Source organism: Nerophis ophidion, linkage group LG11 (genome assembly GCF_033978795.1).
Source record: "Nerophis ophidion isolate RoL-2023_Sa linkage group LG11, RoL_Noph_v1.0, whole genome shotgun sequence".
NCBI lineage: Eukaryota > Metazoa > Chordata > Actinopteri > Syngnathiformes > Syngnathidae > Nerophis > Nerophis ophidion.
In genome coordinates, this window is record NC_084621.1 from 40882075 (window position 1) to 40902531 (window position 20457).

General features: G+C 40.2%; 1 protein-coding gene across 1 annotated transcript; it reads right to left on the minus strand.

Moving 5' to 3' along the window:
- Positions 1-518: 518 nt before the first annotated feature.
- On the minus strand, positions 519-16865 carry LOC133562093 (serum paraoxonase/arylesterase 2-like). Its single transcript, XM_061915962.1, has 9 exons — positions 16231-16865; positions 16084-16154; positions 15957-16012; positions 13435-13597; positions 7763-7889; positions 4598-4801; positions 4444-4525; positions 4222-4350; positions 519-1539 (listed from the first exon to the last, which is right to left on the minus strand). The coding sequence occupies exons 1-9, from the start codon at positions 16305-16307 to the stop codon at positions 1378-1380; spliced, it is 1071 nt and encodes a 356-aa protein (XP_061771946.1). The 5' UTR covers positions 16308-16865; the 3' UTR covers positions 519-1377.
- Positions 16866-20457: the final 3592 nt, after the last annotated feature.

Sequence of the window (20457 nt, forward strand, 5' to 3'; positions counted from 1 at the left end):
TGAATGTAGTTCAACTTCCTATATAGCCAATTTCCAGCTGTCAGTTAATTGCCATCACCTCTGCTGGTTGCAGAAGAGTACTGCACCTTATTTGTACCAAGTACCAAGTAATCAATGACTTAAAGGGCTACTGAAATGAGATTTTTTTTATTTAAACAAGGATAGCAGGTCCATTCTACGTATCATACTTCATCATTTCGCGATATTGCCATATTTTTGCTGAAAGGATTTAGTAGAGAACATCCACGATAAAGTTTGCAACCTTCGGTGCTAAGACAAAAGCCCTGCCTCTACCGGAAGTCCCAGACGATGACATCACAAGTGTGGGGGCTCCTCACATATTCACTTTGATTTTAATGGGAGCCTCCAACAAAAAGTGCTATTCGGACCGAGAAAACGACAATTTCCCCATTAATTTGAGTGAGGATGAAAGATTCCTGTTTGAGGATATTGATAGCGACGGACTAGAAAAAAAAAAAAAATGTAAAAAAAAAAAAACGCGATTGCATTGGGACGGATTCTGATGTTTTTAGACACATTTCGTAGGATAATTCTGGGAAATCCCTTATCTTTCTATTGTGTTGCTAGTGTTTTAGTGAGTTAAATAGTACCTGATGATCGTAGGTGTCCGTTCGTGGTTGTGTTGACGCGCAGTGTCTCAGGGGAGTGGACGGCAGCTATGGACGGGGCAAGCTCAGCTTTTCTTCGGTAAGAAGCGACTTTTTAACCACAATTTTCTCACCGAAACCTGCTGGTTGACATTCCGTCGTGTTTCATGTTTTCGCTTGACCGCGCTCTGATCCATAGTAAATTTTCACCTCCAGGAATTTTAAAGAAGGAATCACCGTGTGTTTGTGTGGCTAAAGGCTAAAGCTTCCCAACTCCATCTTTCTACTGTGATTTCTCCAATATTAATTGAACAAATTGCAAAAGATTCAGCAACACAGATCTCCAAAATACTGTGTAATTATGCCGTTAAAGCAGACGACTTTTAGCTGTGTGTGTGCGTAGCGCTCATACTTCCTAAAAACCCGTGACGTTTTGCGTACACGTCATCATTACACGACGTTTTCAAGACGAAACTCCCGGGAAATTTAAAATTGCAATTTAGTAAACTAAAAAGGCCGTATTGGCATGTGTTGCAATGTTAATATTTCATCATTGATATATAAACTATCAGACTGCGTGGTGGGTAGTAGTGGGTTTCAGTAGGCCTTTAATCTATTATTAAGATTATCCCTACTTGTAACATCACACTTGTATTTACCTCTCAAGGGCTGTAAAAAATAATGACTGTAACTGCATTGTGGTCATAGATTTTCTTATGAAATGCGTATTTTGTAGATTTTATTTGTCTGTTCAATGACGTTTTACTGCCTACTCCAATTCACAGTATAAGGCTTTATGAAAGACTGAGCCAATGAGCAGTTTGCTTCCATAGATCGTAGCTACAGAGGAACTCATGATCACATGACCGTCGTCAGCATACACCTGAGTCACCAATGGGTCGTCTGAGTGAATGTTCTGGATGCGGACGACCTGGAGGACACGTATCAACACATAAAAGAGGAAATGTCATATTTTCATTAGGGTTGTCTTCAAATAGCCGAAAATTTGACATTCGATTTAGAGGAGTATGGTTTACCCGAGACAAGTCGCGACCGTTTGCAAACAATGTGGTAGTGGTGGGAGGGTGATTCTGCATGGGGAGCGTGATTAATGCTATTCGGGACGCTACGGAGTCAGACACGAAGTTCATCATGTCATCGCGTGCCTCCGGCAGGCCGAATACCGTCGTCAACCCCGGTGAAACGCGCCGGAAATTGGACCATGGCGGGCAGCGGGACACACCACTCCACCTCGCCTCGGAGTGGTAGCTCTCTTCTTGAAAAGAGTAATGATCCTTCCGCAGGTTCACATATGGACACTTTGTTATGGCGTTTACTTTCTCCATTTAGTCAAGTACGATGTCCTTTCTGTGCTGCGCCAGAGCCAAAACCCACTCAAGTTGTGGTGTAGCCTTTTTTCAAAGAGTACAAAGTTGCAAATGGAGATCTTTATTTTGTTAACTTAAATGCAGAGGTCTTCATGACCACCAGTAGTTGATCTTTTGAATATTTGTTATATTCCCATGCAATTTTTGCACACATTTTACTACACGTTAATATTGATCCAACACACTGCAGTGTAGTTTAAAAATAGCAGAAACATGGACCCCCAACACACTGTACCATGCAGTTTTAGAATAAAGATAAGTTGTTTTTTTTTGATTGATTGAAACTTTTAGTAGTAGATTGCACAGTTCAGTACATATTCCGTACAATTGACCACTAAATGGTATCACCCGAATAAGTTTTTCAACTTGTTTAAGTCGGAGCCAACGTTAATCAAATCATGGTATGAAGAAGTATATTACTGTATTAAGTTTAACATTTTAGAAAGCGAGCAATTAGCGCTCTAATTGATTGTAAGTGATTACCGCACCAATTGCCAGTTAGCAATTAGCAGTGCAAGATGCTAGCTAACAATTAGTATGCCAGTTTTCAGCTAGTGATAAATGCACTAGTAACATCTTGCAATTAACGGTGTAAGTTACCAGCTACATTATATTATTTGAATATCTTAGTATTGCAAAATAACAAGGTACCTTTGAACTATTTTAATTTATAACACAATTTTATACAGGATATATAAGTAGGGGGTCCCAGCTCCGATTGGGGATCCTTGGCCTGTAAAACTTTGAAGACCCCTGCATTAATGTAAGACTGTACTACTACATTTAATGAACTTTGGAATATTCACGTGTATAGGTGTTAGAACATACAAACCCTGTTTCCATATGAGTTGGGCAATTGTGTTGGATGTAAATATAAACGGAATACAATGATTTGCAAATCATTTTCAACCAATATTCAGTTGAATATGCTACAAAGACAACATATTTGATGTTCAAACTGATAAACATTTTTTTTTGTACAAATAATCATTAACTTTAGAATTTGATGCCAGCAACACGTGACAAAGAAGTTGGGAAAGGTGGCAATAAATACTGATAAAGTTGAGGAATGCTCATCAAACACTTACTTGGAACATCCAACAGGTGTGCAGGCTAATTGGGAACAGGTGGGTGCCATGATTGGGTATAAAAACAGCTTCCTAAAATATGCTCAGTCTTTCACAAGAAAGGATGGGGCGAGGTACACCCCTTTGTCCACAACTGCGTGAGCAAATAGTCAAACAGTTTAAGAAAAAAGTTTCTCAAAGTGCAATTGCAAGAAATTTAGGGATTTCAAGATCTACGGTCCATAATATCATCAAATGGTGATATAAACACAGTGGTGAACATGCCCTTTCCCAACTACTTTGGCCCGTGTTGCAGCCATGAAATTCTAAGTTCATTATTATTTGCAAAAAAAAAAAAGTTTATGAGTTTGAACATTAAATCTCTTGTCTTTGTAGTGCATTCAATTGAATATGGGTTGAAAAGGATTTGCAAATCATTATATTCCGTTTTTATCTACATCTAACACAATTTCCCAACTCATATGGAACCGGGGTTTGTACCTAGGTGGTGGTACTAATGACCTGTCAGTATACACAAATAGGGGCGTAAAAAAAAAGATTTTCAAAATTAATTGCGATTTTTATTTGTAGCAATTCTTAATGGATTTAAAAAAAAACCAAATTCATTAAAAGAAAAAAGAGAAAAATTGTCCTGTCCAGCCACTCAGGCAAATCATATTGTTGACGTACATGTCCATATTCGCTGTACAGATTTATTTTAGAAAACCTAAGTGTGGGATCCTTCTTTTACTTGACTTTATTAAATACTTTGGTTCAATAAAATTATACCAGTTTACTTTTAAGTTGTATAGACATTTATCACAGATAATCATCTATTTCATGGAAGAATGTAGTTAATCATAGAACTGGCATCCAATGTCATTAAAAAAGTATAGATTTTGAATCCACAATCATTTTCAATCGAGAATCGAATCGTTACCCCCGAGTATAGAATTGAATTGTGCCCAACGGTTCAAAGTCCAAACAAATACAAATAAATATGTTGATTTCTCTTTAAAAGAAAACGCCATAGAATCGACGGATCGTCAACGATGGGTAATATGAAAATCTTTAGTCGAAGACAGCACTAATTTTGGTGCGACCACACAAATCACATATTTTATGAGGGTCATCACTATATAATGTGGAGAGACAAACCTCTGAGCCAGGTGGATCTTTGGGATCAAAGTGGAAAACTTTCCATGCATTAGGTAGACACCCAATCCATAGGTCACCGGTTTTAGGATCTACTTCGATGTTGTCACAGAGTGAACCTAGAGGAATGGACTGATGACATTATAGAATGAAATCAGAATTAATATACACCTTCAATTTTTATATTAATCTCTATATCAATGGTAATATTTCCTAGTGATTCACCTTCACAGAGACCAATGCATTGTCGTCTTTCCTCTCCAACACATGCACATTATGAGCAAATATATCGGTCACATAGATATGTCTATGAATGACACATACACAATACTAAATCATTCATATTTCAATGGCACAAATCTCTGAAGAACTTGCCGACCTTTTGTCTGGTGAGACGTTGATGCCATTTGCAAAGTGATACCCCTCAGAGACCACTTTGACGGTCTCTGGACTGCAATACACAACATTAGCCCCAGGTTGACCTAGAAGAGGCTCCACTATGGTTTTAATGAGTTCATTGGAGAAATGGTGATCATTGGTGGCATAGAAACGATCCACTCCAAATGCTACAATATCGTTGACACTACAGGGGAACACAGAAAAAAAAAAGGTATTCATTACACACCACATGACAGGATGTCATATTATATTACAGTGCACCTGAAACAGTGCTCACTGTGCTTCATTTTGTGTCATAGCCTTATTCCAAAACTGAAATAATCTGTCTTCAAATACCTACAAATAATACCCCATAATTACACTGTGAAAAGTTTTGTATTTTTATTTTTATTTTTCAAATTCATTAAAGATAAAACAAATAAAATAAAATCACATGAACATTAGTATTCACAGTCTTTGCTCAGTACTTTGTTGACGCACATTTGGCAGCAATTACAGCCTCAAGTCTTTTTTTAGGCATACCTATCTTTGGGCAGTTTCGCCCATTCCTCTTTGCAGCACCTTTCAAGCTCCATCAGATTGGATGATTTTCATCCAGGATGTCTCAGCATTCGTCTTATCTCTATCCTCACTAGTCTCCCAGTTCCTGTCGCTGAAAACCATCCCCACAGCATGATGCTGCCACCACCATGCTTCACTGTAGGGATGGTATCCTGGTTTCCTCCAAACATGATGCCTGGCATTCACGCCAAAGAGTTCAATCTTTGTCTCATCAGACCAGGGACTTTTGTATCTCAGGGAGGTGACCAAAACCCAATGGTCACGTTGTCAGAGCTACGGCATTTCTCTGTGAAGAGAGGAGAACCTTCCAGAAGCACAACAAACTCTGCAGCAATCCACCAATCAGGCCTGTATGATAGTTTCCAGATAGGAGCCATTTCTTAGTAAAATTTTCCTAAAATGCACCTGAAAGACTCTCAGACCAAAAGGTCTGGTCTGGTGAGACAAAAATTGAACTCTTTGGCGTGAATGCCAGGCGTCATGTTTGGAGGAAACCAGGCACCGGTCATCACCAGACAGTGAAGCATGGTGGTGGCAGCATCATGCTATAGGGATGGTTTTTAGCGGTAGGAACTGGGAGACTATCAGGGTAGATGGAAAGATGAATGTACCAATGTATGAAGACATCCTGGTTGAAAACCAACACTTCCCATCCAACCTCATTGTCAGAATAATGATGTATATATTATCACACTATCTTTAGTATGCTTAAAGTCCGTTGCTTTAGTTATTAGCTAATGTGCTCAAGTTAGACATTTTCTAATCTATGCAAGGACAAAACTTCTTGTCCGAGGGGTGGCCTCAGCCACAGATGTTATCTTTGTTTTGGCATGCTGGCAGCCAAGGACTTCAGGGATCTCGGCAGGGATGGGATGACAGCACGCAGACGAGACAGAGACTTCAAGGACCTCAACGAAGATAAGATGACAACACACAGACAAAGCAAGGACAAGGCAAAATCACAATCCGTCACGTACTGTGCGTCCTGGACCTGCTTTACATAATATATGTGGCCACTCATTTTAGAGGCAACCTCAGTGATGTTGACTATGGAACTCTGAATAAAAAGAGGGACGCAGGAGCTGGACCTTAGAGCCTAAGGCGAGACTGTGTTCAGTGCCCGCGTTCTCCTCATGAGCCCTAATGAATTCTGTCTCTGCTTGGTTCATTGCTTCTTGTCTGATTAATAGACGTCATCAGTGTTTGAACCTGACACTGATGGAGCTTGAGAGGTGCTGCAAAGAGAATTGGGCAAAACTGGCCAAAAATATGTGTGCCTAGCTTGTGGCATCATATTAAAAAAGATTTGAGGTGAATCAACAAAGATTTGAGCAAAGACTGTGAATGTTTATGTACATGTGATTTTGCAAAATATTTTCACATTGTCATTGAAATGGTAAAATGGGTTATACTTGTATAGCGCTTTTCTACCATCAAGATAGTCAAAGCGCTTTGACACTATTTCCACATTCACCCATTCACACACTGATGGCGGGAGCTGCCATGCAAGGCCCTAACCACGACCCATCAGGAGCAAGGGTGAAGTGTCTTGCTCAAAGACACAACGGACGTGACAAAGTTGGTAGAAGGTGGGGATTGAACCTGGAACCCTCAGGTTGCGGGCACGGCCACTCTCCCAACCGCACCACGCCGTCCCCTAGAAAAATAGGGGATGGCGTAAATATCCATCCATCCATTTACTACCGCTTATTCCCTTTGGGGTCGCTGGCGCCTATCTCAGCTACAATCGGGCAGAAGGCGGAGTACAACCTGGACAAGTCACCACCTCATCACAGGGCCAACATAGATAGACAGACAACATTCACACTCACATTCACACACTAGGGCCAATTTAATGTTGCCAATCAACCTATCCCCAGGTGCATGTTTTTGGAAGTGGGAGGAAGCCGGAGTACCCGGAGGGAACCCACGCAGTCACAGGGAGAACATGCAAACTCCACACAGAAAGATCCCGAGCCTGGAATTGAACCCAGGACTACTTGGGACCTTTGTATTGTGAGACAGACACACTAACCCCTGGTGCACCGTGCTGCCCAGGCGTAAATATTGTTATGTGGTATTGTGTGTAGAATTTTGAGGACAAAAACTAATTGAATATTTGGAATAAATAAAGTAAGTACCGTATTTCCCTGAATTGGCACCGGGGCACTAAATAATTTAAAACCTCTTCTCACTCCTGCGCTTACCAAAGGAATGCGGTAAAAGTAAGCATGCGCTAATTATTTTAAAACCTCTTCTCACTCCAGCACTTACCAAAGGTATGCAGTAAAAAATTGAGTGTGATGTATGCTTGGACCTTAAATCCTACTGAATAACTCTTAATCTTCTTCCTTTTATGCGATTTCAAATTACCGGTATTGAAATCAGCCTCCTCCATTTTGAAAATGATGACAGGGGAAGTGTCACTCGTGACGTCACAAGTTTGACCAGGCGGTAATACTAAGCATGCGCTAATTATTTTGGGAAGCGAGTTTGACCCGGCAGTAATTCAAGGCAGGCGCATACTATATGCCCTGCGGCAATTCAAAGAAATACGGTATGTTAAATAAATATGTAGCAGTACCTGTAAAGAAGTTTATGTGTGAATGTCTTTAGATGAACAAGGGAGCGCTCCTCTTCAACAAATTCAAACAACTCTACTTGGCTGTTGTGGTGAGGATGATTCACAACAAACAGGTAGACTGTCCCATCTGAATTCATGAGGAAACAAAGCATATGTACAGTAAACGCATGCATTGATTATGCTTCAAATCCACAGTGCAGAAACGCTTACAAATTTGAAAAAAAAAAGGGAGTGTGTTGTAATACAATGGGTTAAAACTATCAAACCAAAAAACCCAATTGTAGTACTTTCAGCATACATTCAAGGCGCACATACAAAGTTTATAAATAAATTGTGAATTATTACATTTTTAAATATCAATTAATTCCACTATTTAAAGTTAAAGTACCCATGATTGTCACACACACACTAGGTGTGGCAAAATGGTTCTCTGCATTTGACTCATCCCCTTGATCACCCCCTGGAAAGTGAGGGGAGCAGTGAGCAGCAGCGGTGGCTGTGCCCGGGAATCATTTTTGGAGATTTAAGCCCCAATTCCAACCCTTAATGCTGAATTTCAAGCAGGGAGGTAATATACAACACTATTTAAAAAACAATATAAAAATCACAAAGTGCTGCACAGTAGTTACCAGACATTTAAAGGATAAAAGTAAGGACAGTCTAGGTAAGGAAAAAATAACTTAAAAAAATAAATACATAAAACACAAAATATACTAAAATAGACTGAGACCACACAAGTCATGCTGGTCACTGTGGTCGCGACAATAACACTAATAGAATGTTTAATACCGAGCTACAGTATATTTAAACTTGCACCAATAGTTATGTCAAATGTGCATTGTATGTTAAAAAACTGATATCATATTAGTTGTCTTCTTTGCATATTTATCACATCGGATTTACACTTTTGAATTTGGATTAATCTTGACAATTACATGCTTGCATAGTATAAAGTAAGTTAACTCGAGCTGCAGCTATCGGTTACTGTAGTGATCATCAAACAATCCATCGATTAATCTGTTCAAATAATCCAGTAATCAAGCAAAGTGCACTTTATAGCCTCGATTTGTATTTTAGGGAAAATAGTAAACATATTTTACGCACACGTGCGCGCACGCACGCACACACACACACAGAGTTGTATTTCTTATTGTATTTACAGCCTTATTAATATATACATACTAAGCAAATATAAAAAAGGTAAGGTTAATTATAATTTTTGAATTTTTTTGTTTTTAATGATTTTTAATCGTCATTATTTACTTTAAGTTATTACAGTATGTCTGTATACATATTTATTTTATTTTTTTGATTAATTTTGGCCGAAGGGGACGCATTACAATTACTTACACACACTTGTTATTACATATGTTGGCCAGAGGGAGAGCACTTAAAATGTTTTTCACACACTTTTTATTTCATATGTTGACCAGAGGGGGACAAACAGTTGATTTGAAAAATCCCTCCTTTTTGGGACCACCCTAATTTTGATAAATTTCACTCCTTGGGGTGCAAATGAGACAATCTCTATTAAATTAAGTTAAAGGCCTACTGAAACCCACTACTACCGACCACACAGTCTGATAGTTTATATATCAATGATGAAATATTAACATTGCAACACATGCCAATACGGCCTTTTTAGTTTAGTAAATTACAATTTTAAATTTCCCACGAGGTATCTTGTTGAAAACGTAGTGGAATTATGACGCTTATGTTGACACATGCTTGTGAAGTTATTGGTTGGAGCAGACGTTTTAGCCCAGCACCACTCACGGCTAAAAGTCGTCTGCTTTAATCGCATAATTACACAGTATTCTGGTCATCTGTGTTGCTGAATCTTTTGCAATTTGTTCAATTAATAATGGAGACTATAAAGAAGAATGCTGTTGGTGGAAAGCGGTGGATTGCAGCTGCCTTTAGCAACCGGTGTTTCTTTGTTTGTTGTGAAGCTTTTATATGGAACAGGGCGGTCAAGCGAACATGTTTCTCTACCACATGTCAACCAGCAAGTTTATGGATGAGACAATTGTGATATTAAGTCGGCTCTTACCGCAGACTTGAGCGGAGTTTGCGTCCTCCTGGAGCAGCTGTCAAAAAGGCAGCTGTGACTTTCTTGGCTTCTCCATGGCTTCTATCAGAGACCTTGGCGGTCACCGCAGCCCTCCGACTTTCAGGTATGACTTTATAATCTCACCAAAACACTAGTAACACAATAAGCAGATAAAGGATTTTTCTGAATTATCCTAGTAAATGTGTCTAATAACATCTGAATCGCTCCCACTGCCGTCGCCTTTTTTTATTTTTTTCTAGAGCTTCACTCTAACTTTCCTCATCCACAAATCTTTCATCCTCGCTCAAATTAATGGGGAAATCGTGGCTTTCTCGGTCCGAATCGCTCTTGCTGCTGTTGGCTATGATTATAAACAATGTGAGGATGTGAGGAGCCCTACAATCCGTGAAGTCACGACTCACGTGCACATTGTCTGCTACTTCCGGTACAGGCAAGGCTTTTTTATTAGCGACCAAAAGTTGCGAACTTTATCGTCGATGTTCTCTACTAAATCCTTTCAGCAAAAATATGGCAATATCGCAAAATGATCAAGTATGACACATAGAATGGACCGGCTATCCCCGTTTAAATAAGAAAATCTCAATTCAGTAGGCCTTTAAAGTTAAAAGCGATGGTTTTCCTTATTGGGACCACGATTTATGTCCTAATTTGTTCACATATGGAATGCACTTTTCCTTGTTGATGTCTCAATAAGGGTAGGACAGACACACTCACGCACACGTGCACACACACACACACACTTTTTTTTCCTGCTTGCCATATGTATGAATTGCACACATCAACATTGGAATTGCACTTTTAAAATATGTGCATTAATAAAAAATAAAATTAAAACAGTGTTCACCGCCACACTAACCATGACACCTGCACAACACCGCTGTCACGTGTCCCGTAATGCAGGAACCATGAGGAAACTATGTCCGTGTATTTAAAGTTCCAGGCAACCCTAATGGTTTGTATTAGATCAATTCATAGGTATATTAGTTCCATTCATTCCACCACTAATTTACTCAGCAGAATATAAATCAAAGATTTGTTGTAATCAAATTATTTGATTAATCATTGCAGCCCTAGCATTAACTTTAAATAATGCTATTTTATTGTTGGAATGCTATGCACAAACATATTTTACTTGAAAGTATATAATCTGCTCAAAACACGCTGTATGTTTATACATACTTGCCGACCCTCCTGGATTTTCCAGGAGACTCACGAAATTCAGCGCCTCTCCCGAAAACCTCCCGGGAAAAATTTTCTCCCGAAAATCTCCCAAAATATAAGCGGAGCTGGAGGGCACGCCCCCTCCAGCTCAATGCAGACAGACCTGACTCAATTTTGTGACCCTCTTAAACAGGACAATACTGCCATCTACTGTACATAGAATTGAATGTAAATATATTCTACATTTAAGTGCAGTCAAGGAACATGCATTAGAGAGTCTGTTCTGAAGCCCACAGTAAAGAGACGTAACTTCATCACGTTGCCTGGTTATTGAATCCAACCCAATATATTACACCGTTGAAGAGCAAAATGAAAAAATACGCTTGCAAGTTCCAGAACGATTGGAAACAAGAATTTCAGTTAATCCAGGAGAGTCGGAAGGGGAAGGGGTATGTTGCCTGTAAATTTTGTAGAACAGACTTCTCCATTTAACACGGCGGCCGAACGGATATTCAGCAATTAACTGTCAGCAGAGCACAAAGCGTCCGCAGCGTAGCATTGTTCACAACGCAGTATTATGGCCCACCTCGCAAAATCTAGACCCGATGGTGTAACTTATGCTGAGGCAAAGATGGCTATGCTGATAGCTGGAAGCAACATCCCGGTGTCATTTGCGGATGTCTACAACAAATCCGTGAAGGATGTTTTCGGATTCGGAGATTGCTCGGCAATACGCAAATGGCAGAACAAAGGTTACTCAAATAGTGAAAGGTAAGTGTTGTTGTTGTTTATTTTAGTAACCAGCAGGCACACTATAGTTAGTAGAACAACTGTGTTTTTATTACTGTGTATTTGATAGGTGCCGTTTGAAATTCAACTATTTATTTTATTTATATATATATATATATATAATCAAATAAATATAAATAGCTAGAATTCACTGAAAGTCAAGTATTTCATACATATATATGAAATACTCAAGTTGATGAATTATATGCCACCTCTCTTAACCACGCCTCCGCCCCACCCCGAGCACGCCCCCCCAACCCCCAACCCCCACCTCCCGAAATCGGAGGTCTCAAGGTTGGCAAGTATGTGTTTATATGACGTGCATAACTTTAAAAAATCTGTAATCATTTTGAAAATAACAAAAAAATCTATAATCTACTCAGTGGCCTAGTGGTTAGAGCAGGGGTAGGGAACCTATGGCTCTAGAGCCAGATGTGGCTCTTTTGATGACTGCATCTGGCTCTCAGATAAATCTTAGCTGACATTGCTTAACACGATAAGTAATGAATAATTCCGCTGGTAATCACAGTGTTAAAAATAACATTCAAATTATAAAACATTCTCATACATTTTAATCCAACCATCCGTTTTCTATCGAAACTGTTCAAGATGCCGCATTAATGGTAAGAAGTATTATATTTATTATTGGTTAACTTTAGAATAACAATTTTATTACAAAGAATAAGGGACTTATTATACTTGAAAAATGTTGGTCTTACTTAAAAATGCACGCATTTAGTTGTATTCAGTGTTAAAAAATATATTATATGGCTCTCTCGGAAATACATTTGGAAATATTTGGCTTTCATGGCTCTCTCAGCCAAAAAGGATCCCGACCCCTGGGTTAGAGTGTCCGCCCTGAGATCTGTAGGTTGGGAGTTCAAACGCCGGCCGAGTCATACCAAAGACTATAAAAAAAATAGGACCCCTGCCCACTCCCTAAGCCTCTAGGGTTGGAATTGCGGGTTAAATGACCATAAATGATTCCCGGGTGCGGCACAGCTGCTGCCCACTGCTCCCCTCACTTCCCAGGGGGTGAACAGGGGGATGGGTCAAATTCAGAGGACACATTTCACCACACCTAGTGTGTGTGACAATCATTGGTACTTTAATTTTAAACTTAATCATTTTGAAACTAACAAGGTACATGAATGGGGGGGTTGTAACCCACATCTGCGGTCCCCTCCAAGGTTTCTCTATGTCATCCCTTTGGGTTGAGTTTTTCTTTGCCCTGATGTGGGATCTGAACTGCGGATGTCGTTGTGGCTTCCGCAGACCTTTGAGACACTTGTGATTTAAGGATATATAAATAAACATTGATTGATTGACTGATTAACTCAGATGACTCTTGGTCTGCATTTAACCAGTTGCTTAGAAAGCCAATTTGCCGGTGATCACACAACTTGGCATCTCCTCACTCATCTTTGCACCAACCCTAGCCGCATTTCAGGTAATCATCCACGGTAAAGGAGCATGTGCGGTCAAAATAAGCTATGTGATTCTCCTGCCTGCAAACATGACTGATGCAATATTGTTTTGTGATGAATCGCATGCTTCAACATTGACAGGCGGACAGCCCGTGCTATGGCATCAACAGCCATGACGGTTTAGCTCAAATGCGATGAATGAAATGCAGGAGTGTTCATACTTGCAGCGTCTGTGTAGACACTGATGCCGTGAGGGTTAAATGTCTTCAGGTCAAAGTTTTGGGAAACGAGCAACTCCACTGGTTCCATCTCAGAGTCTTTCAGATTGAGAAGGAAGATCTTTCCAGGAGCATCTGATGATGGTATTCCTGGGTACTTCAAACCCTGCCAATACATGCAAAAACACAGTATGTACAAAACCCAAAATCAGTGAAGTTGGCACGTTGTGTAATTCGTAAATAAAAACAGAATACAATGATTTGCAAATCCTTTTCAACATATATTCAATTGAATAGACTGCAAAGACAAGATGTTTAATGTTCAAAATGAGAAACTTGTTGTTGTTTTTTTGTTGCAAATAATCATTAACTTAGAATTGCATGGCAGCAACACATGGCAAAAAAGTTGGCACAGGGGCATTTTTCTTACCCCCGTGTTAAATGGCCTTACCTTTTAACAACACTCAATAAAAGTTTGGAAACTGAGGAGACCAATTTTTTAAGCTTTTCAGGTGGAATTCTTTCTAATTCTTGCTTGATGTACAGCTTAAGTTGTTCAACAGTCCGGGGTCTCTGTTGTATTTTAGGCTTCATATTGCGCCACACAGTTTCCCTGGGAGACAGGTCTGGACTACATGCAGACCAGTCTAGTACCTGCACTCTTTTACTATGAAGCCACGCTGTTGTAACACGTGGCCTGGCATTGTCTTGCTGAAATAAGCAGGCGCGTCCATGAAAACGTTGCTTGCATGGCAACATACGTTGCTCCAAAACCTGTATGTACCTTTCAGCATTAATGGTGCCTTCACAAATGTGTGAAGGCCTTGGGCACTAATACACCCCCATACCATCACAGATGCTGGCTTTTGAACTTTGCGCCTAGACCAGTCCGGATGCGTCTTTTCCTCTTTGGCCCGGAGGATACAACGTCCAGAGTTTCCAAAAACTATTTAAAATGTGGACTCGTCAGACCTCAGAACACTTTGCCACTGGGCCCGAGCAAAAGCCGGCAGCGTTTCTGGGTGTTGTTGATAAATGGCTTTGGCTTTGCATAGTAGAGTTTTAACTAGCACTTACAGATGTAGCGACACACTGTAATTACTGACAGTGGTTTTCTGAAGTGTTCCTGAGCCCATGTAGTGATATCCTTTACATACTGATGTGGCTTTTTGATGCAGTACTGCCTGAGGGATCAAAGGTCCACAATACCATTGCTTTCGTGCAGTGATTTCTCCGGACTCTCTGAACCTTTTGATGATATTACGGACCATAGATTATGAAATTCCTAAATTCCTTAAAACACCTCAATGAGAAATGTTTTTCTTAAACGTTTCGAGAATTTGCTCAAGCATTTGTTCACAAAGTGATGACCCTCGCTCCATCCATGTTTGTGAATGACTGAGCATTTCATGGAAGCTGCTTTTATACCCAATCATGGCACCCACCTGTTCCCAATTAGCATGTTCACCTGTGTGATGCTCCAAAAAAGTGTTTGATGAGCATTTCTTAACATTCTCAGTCTTTTTTGCCACTTATGGCAACTTTTTTTTTAAACATGTTGCAGGCCTTAAATTCCAAATGAGCTAATATTTGCAAAAAATAAAGTTTTCCAGTACGAACGTTAAGTATCTTGTCTTTGCAGTCTATTCAGTTGAATATAGGTTGAAAAATATTTGCAAATAATTGTATTCTGTTTTTATTTACCATTTACACGACGTGCCAACTTCACTGGTTTTGGGTTTCATACTTAACTTTCTGGATTTTAGGATAACAACACATGTAACACACTGCTGATTGTATGAATGAACATGCGTCACATTTACTTTTAAATAATGCCACACTAATGTGTCCCTACAGCTTTTTTATGAGCACCAAATATAAAACCTTTAAGGGAAAACGGCATGTCCGAAGCTCCGGATTTTTACGATACCAGAATTTAAAGCCATTCCTCTTCTAATGCAGAGAGATGGAGGGAGGGGGAATGGGGGGCTTTGCTACACATCTTAAAACTAAGCTGCTGACTATGCAGTCAGCTAGAGGCATGGGAGCTGTAAGTTTGATCATTTTGTTTTTCTTCCGTAACTGGGTTAACTTAGAATGATGTTGCTGTTAAAATGTGAGTGTATTGTTGGCATTTTAGCTCACATACATTAATGTTACATTGTTGTATGACATATGGCATTTACTACACGTGCATAGTTAGAGTGCACATGTGAAACTGGGATAAAGTTTACAGTAGCACGTCTTGAAGACACATTCTGCTTCTTCCTACTCCTTTTTGGACGTACTGTAGTGAAACAACCGGAAATATGTGATGCATTACATTGTATCGTATGCATGTTCCAAATAAACTGAGACTGAACTGAACTGAAGAGTGCTGTCACATAGCTTTTTTGCAGAAGATCCTTAAAAACAGCAGAGCGCTCATGTAAGTCTGCATAAATAAATAGACCAACACCAAATGTGTCCTGCGCAGGACGCTGGTTCTTGTTGAAAAGTGTTAGACCTTTAACTTGAGTACTCACAGAGCTTATCAAGGCGAGTCCATCTCCAAAGACAGTTATATCCTCCGCACCGTTATCTGAGTGAAGAGCACACACACTTTTCAACCCATGCTTAAGAATAGGCAGTGTCATTTTTGCATGAGCTTACTTAGATTCTTCAGTGGAACACAGTTGGGGAGATGGTTCTTGACTTGTTCCCGAGTAGCCATGTACATCTTCCTGCAGTGTTTGCATGGAAAGAAGTTATTTTGCACAAACATACGACATAATGCAATGCCGAGTGAACGATGATTACCTCACATTGACCATCCTCTCGCCAAGCAGGACATAAATCAGTGTTACGCCAATTGTCATCAAGCCAAAGGAATCCATGTCTAAATGGCAAATGGCAAACCGTACTAAAAGGTGAGATGTAAACCTTCAAGGGAATATAGCAATCGTGTTATGAAGCTTTGCGCTGTCACCTAATATGCTCTTTCCACCAAACCAAGAGAGAAAGTCAATAAAAGATAGCATAGATGACCTTTCCAATTGCCGGTTGACGCTCAATGGGATGGCTTGTTTAGTCGTGCAACAATTCGGAGAAGAAATCAAGATCAGTGGCCTTCACCTGAGTAAACCAGGATGTACACTGAAGGAGAAAATGTTGATTTGATCACCCATCCATCCATCCATTTTCTACCGCTTATTCCCTTTAGGGGTCGCTGGTGACTATCTCAGCTACAATCGGGTGCATTAATCAGTACATTTACTGATTAATGCACTGCAAAGTGAAATATGCAGGGTGCATAAATCAATAAGTAAAAAAACACAGTGAGTGCTGCCAGTATATCAAAGGTCTTTTTTGATGCAACTTTACCAAAGTCCCTTGTCTGGATAGCCATGTACACAGTGTATATAGATAGATAGATAGATAGATAGATAGATAGATAGTACTTTGATTCTTTCAGGAAAATTTAAATTCCAGCAGCAGTGTACAGACTTGAGATCAATTTAAAAAGTAAATAGTAAATAATGGGGGTATAAATGGAAACCCTTCCATCCATCCATTTCCTACCGCTTGTTGTTTTTTTAACCAGAGACTGTAATACACATGACTATAGTCCAAGGTTGACACAGAGGAGGCTCCACAATGGTTTTAAGGAGTTTGTGTGAGAAAAAGTGATCCACGATCCATTTGTAATGCCATAATATCATTGACACTACAAGAGAAAACAGAGAGGAATACTTTTGGTTCAATATTGCTTTAAGTTAATGTCAAAATATGCTGCAGTATTTATGAAGAAGTTTCTGCTTGAAGGTCTTGAGAGGAATTACCCCTTGGGATGACCTGGGACCTTTGAGGGTCATTTTATTGCCTTTAACGCAACAAAATGTTCATTTTAAAAGGCTAGCAGAATTAAATATGGCATCAGGAGTCAAATGTCAATATTTGCATCGTCCGTTTTAAGTTATTTTGAACACATCTATTGAGTGTGTACGGCGTGGCGAAGTTGGGAGAGTGGCCGTGCCAGCAATCTAAGGGTTACTGGTTCAATCCCCACCTTCTACCATCCTAGACACGTCCGTTGTGTCCTTGAGCAAGACACTTCACCCTTGCTCCTGATGTGTCCTGGTTAGCGCCTTGCATGGCAGCTCCTGCCATCAGTGTGTGAATGTGGAAATACTGTCAAAGCGTTTTGGGCTCCTTGAAAAGGGGTAGAAATGCGCTATACAAGTACAACCATTTATCATTTGAGTACAAAATGAAGTTCCCAGGGACCCTTTTGTCCCTATTGACTCCCTTTCATAAGGGCCATATTTTCATTAACCTGTTATTTTACAATGTTTTCTCCACGAACACCAAATCATTCCAAGCGTCCATCCATCCATTTCCTACCGCTTGTCTCTCTCGGGATAGCGGGGGTGCTGGAGCCTATCTCAGCTGAATTTGGGCGGGGTACACCCTGAACAAGTTGCCACATCATTACAAGACCAAGACATATAGACAACATTCACACTAACATTCACACACTAGGGCCAATTTAGTGTTGCCAATCAACCTATCCCCAGGTGCATGTCTTTGGAGGTGGGAGGAAGCCGGAGTACCCGGAGGAGAGCCCATGCAGTCATGGGGAGAACATGCAAAACCTTCACGTAGTAACCACTGGTCCACCATGCTGCCCGAATCCAAGCATTTCCTTTAAAAATATGTGCAAATCCTATTAAAGGTGTAATTTGACCCCTCAACTACTAGTTACCACCATGGCCGGCTCTACGCAGGGGCAAGAGGGGGCAGAGCCCCCTTGTATAAATTTCTTGCCCCCTCAAATCAAAATTTGAGAAAGCAAATTTTAATAAACTCACAAAATTACTACATTACAAGTTGACAAAATTATCTGCACTAGCGGAAAAATCCGCCGAAAAAGTGACACACACGATATAGTAGTGTCGGCTTCCCTCTCATCCCTCCCTCCGGTGTGCGTGTATTCACCATTCCACATTCCACAGGCTGCGCAGCAGACACACACCCGCACACACACCTCAGCCCTCAGTAAAAATCCAATCACTGTTGCAGTATGAAAGTAAAAGAAAAGAAACAGTTGTTTACATTCATCATATACTTGTTAGGATGGGTGTATTTGTGCAGCCTTATCTGTAATAAACACGTTTATCGCTGCGGACTTTCGGTGCTACGGAGTTCTTTTTTTTTTTTTTTACAACTTGAGAGCAGTGACAACGGAGGCTCTGAGCAACAATGGTTTGGAAGGCAGAGAGCCTCCACTGTCCCTGTAACAAGCTACAAGTAATTTATGATGCTGTTAATGACGGTAAAAATGAAACATAAGGTATATATCCTGCTTAGCAGTCCTCTTCTGCTGTCCTCTGTCCAGAGCGGAGTCCCTAGCAACGGCCCGTTTTACTTAGCAACGGTCTGGCAATCGACTGCTGGAATTCTTTTTCTGTTGTTTTTGTTGTAATTCTACATAGTCAACCTTTAATGTTTCAATCTACATTTTGTAATAAACAAATTATAAGTTTCATTTGATACGACCAAGACACCTAAAAACAAAAACACAGCCGTTTTCATCAATTTACAAGCAAGTGGGCAACACACATACATTGGAGTGAATGAATTTTGTGCCCAGATGAGTGCCCCAGGCTGTAGTCCTGTACTACTGTTGTTTTTCTTCATGTAATCACAGCGGGGTTTTTCTGTTGTTGTTCAAGCTTACTTATTTTCTGCTCCAGCTTCCAGCAGCTCACAAAGAGAAAGTTAATGCTCTGTAATGCATCCATTTTTCAGAGCATTTAAAAAGTCTAGTCCTGCTCCTGCATGTAGTAGTAGCGATGATGCTACTGCTAGTACATCAGGGACAGCAGCTAGCAATACTGCACCTTTAGCACCAGCAAGCAGTTTCTCCTGCACCAGCTCCCTCCGTCCCCCCAACAAGCGCTCCCCCAAAGCAGCCTGCTCAGCTACCCAGTGACTTAAATGGCAACGCACTATCTCAGCCAATACTGGGTGGCTACCCAAAGCGTGCATTTGGTACAACATTAAGATCATTCAATACTGCCTGGTACCGCACACGACCATGGCTAGAGTATTCTGTGGTGCGAGACGCCTGCTTCTGTTTCCCCTGTCGGAAATATGGCAGCACTGTTAATGTATCCCCCCCTGAGGGATTGCCACCTTATTGTGGCCAGGGGGTTTGCGTGCCTCAGTGACCGTAAGAGCTACACCAGCAGGAGCTTAGTCTTCAGGTGGGACACCCAAGTTGGACAGGTCTGAAGGTAGAAGCCTGACAAAGTGCAATCCACTACTCCAGGTTGGGGTTGGACACATAGCTAAAGACCCATTTCAATGAAGAAAGCATCGTTACTATAAGCACAGAAAAAAAAGTGCTGGAGCATGATGTGTACACATGATGCCCCCTTCACATTTCTGACTGCCCCCTCATATAAGCATGCCTAGAACCGCCCCTGGTTACCGCTCGGGTAGCATAGAGTACAATGTATTCATATCATCATCATCGTTTATTTTTATTCCTTTCATGAAAATGCATATATACAAGCCACGTACAATTGACACTTTCATTTTTTTTTTGTTTCTTATACATTTCCATGATCAAAAAGGAGCAGATGGAAGAATACTATTCTTATATTTATGTGCCCCCTTTTTAACACAAATTATTTCAGATGACTTTGTAACTGTTCCCTCCACCAACACCCGAACTCAATCATACTTTTTAACATTCCTTTAAACATTTTCACAATGACATGTCCAATCTAAATCAAAATTCAGTTTGATTCCAGTTTTCTATTTTTATAACTTTTTAAATTCAAAGATATTCTTACAGCTTTTTAAGTCTTTGTTTAGAGAATTCCATGCTTTCACACCAGCAACAGACAAGCACATTTGTTTAAAATGTGTTCGCACTCTTGGATGTTTAAAGTCATACGGCCTTCTGTGGTTCTCATCTTCAGATGTATACACAATAACTTTTTTATGTCCTTCGGAAGAACTTTATTATTCACTTTG

Coding starts and splice junctions, on each gene's coding strand:
- LOC133562093 (XM_061915962.1), bottom strand. CDS start 16,307: ATGGATTCCTTTGGCTTGATGACAATTGGCGTAACACTGATTTATGTC. Junction 16,013..16,083: donor TGTTCCACTGAAGAATCTAA/GTAAGCTCATGC, acceptor CTCTTCACTCAG/ATAACGGTGCGGAGGATATA. Junction 4,526..4,597: donor AACGTCTCACCAGACAAAAG/GTCGGCAAGTTC, acceptor TGTCATTCATAG/ACATATCTATGTGACCGATA.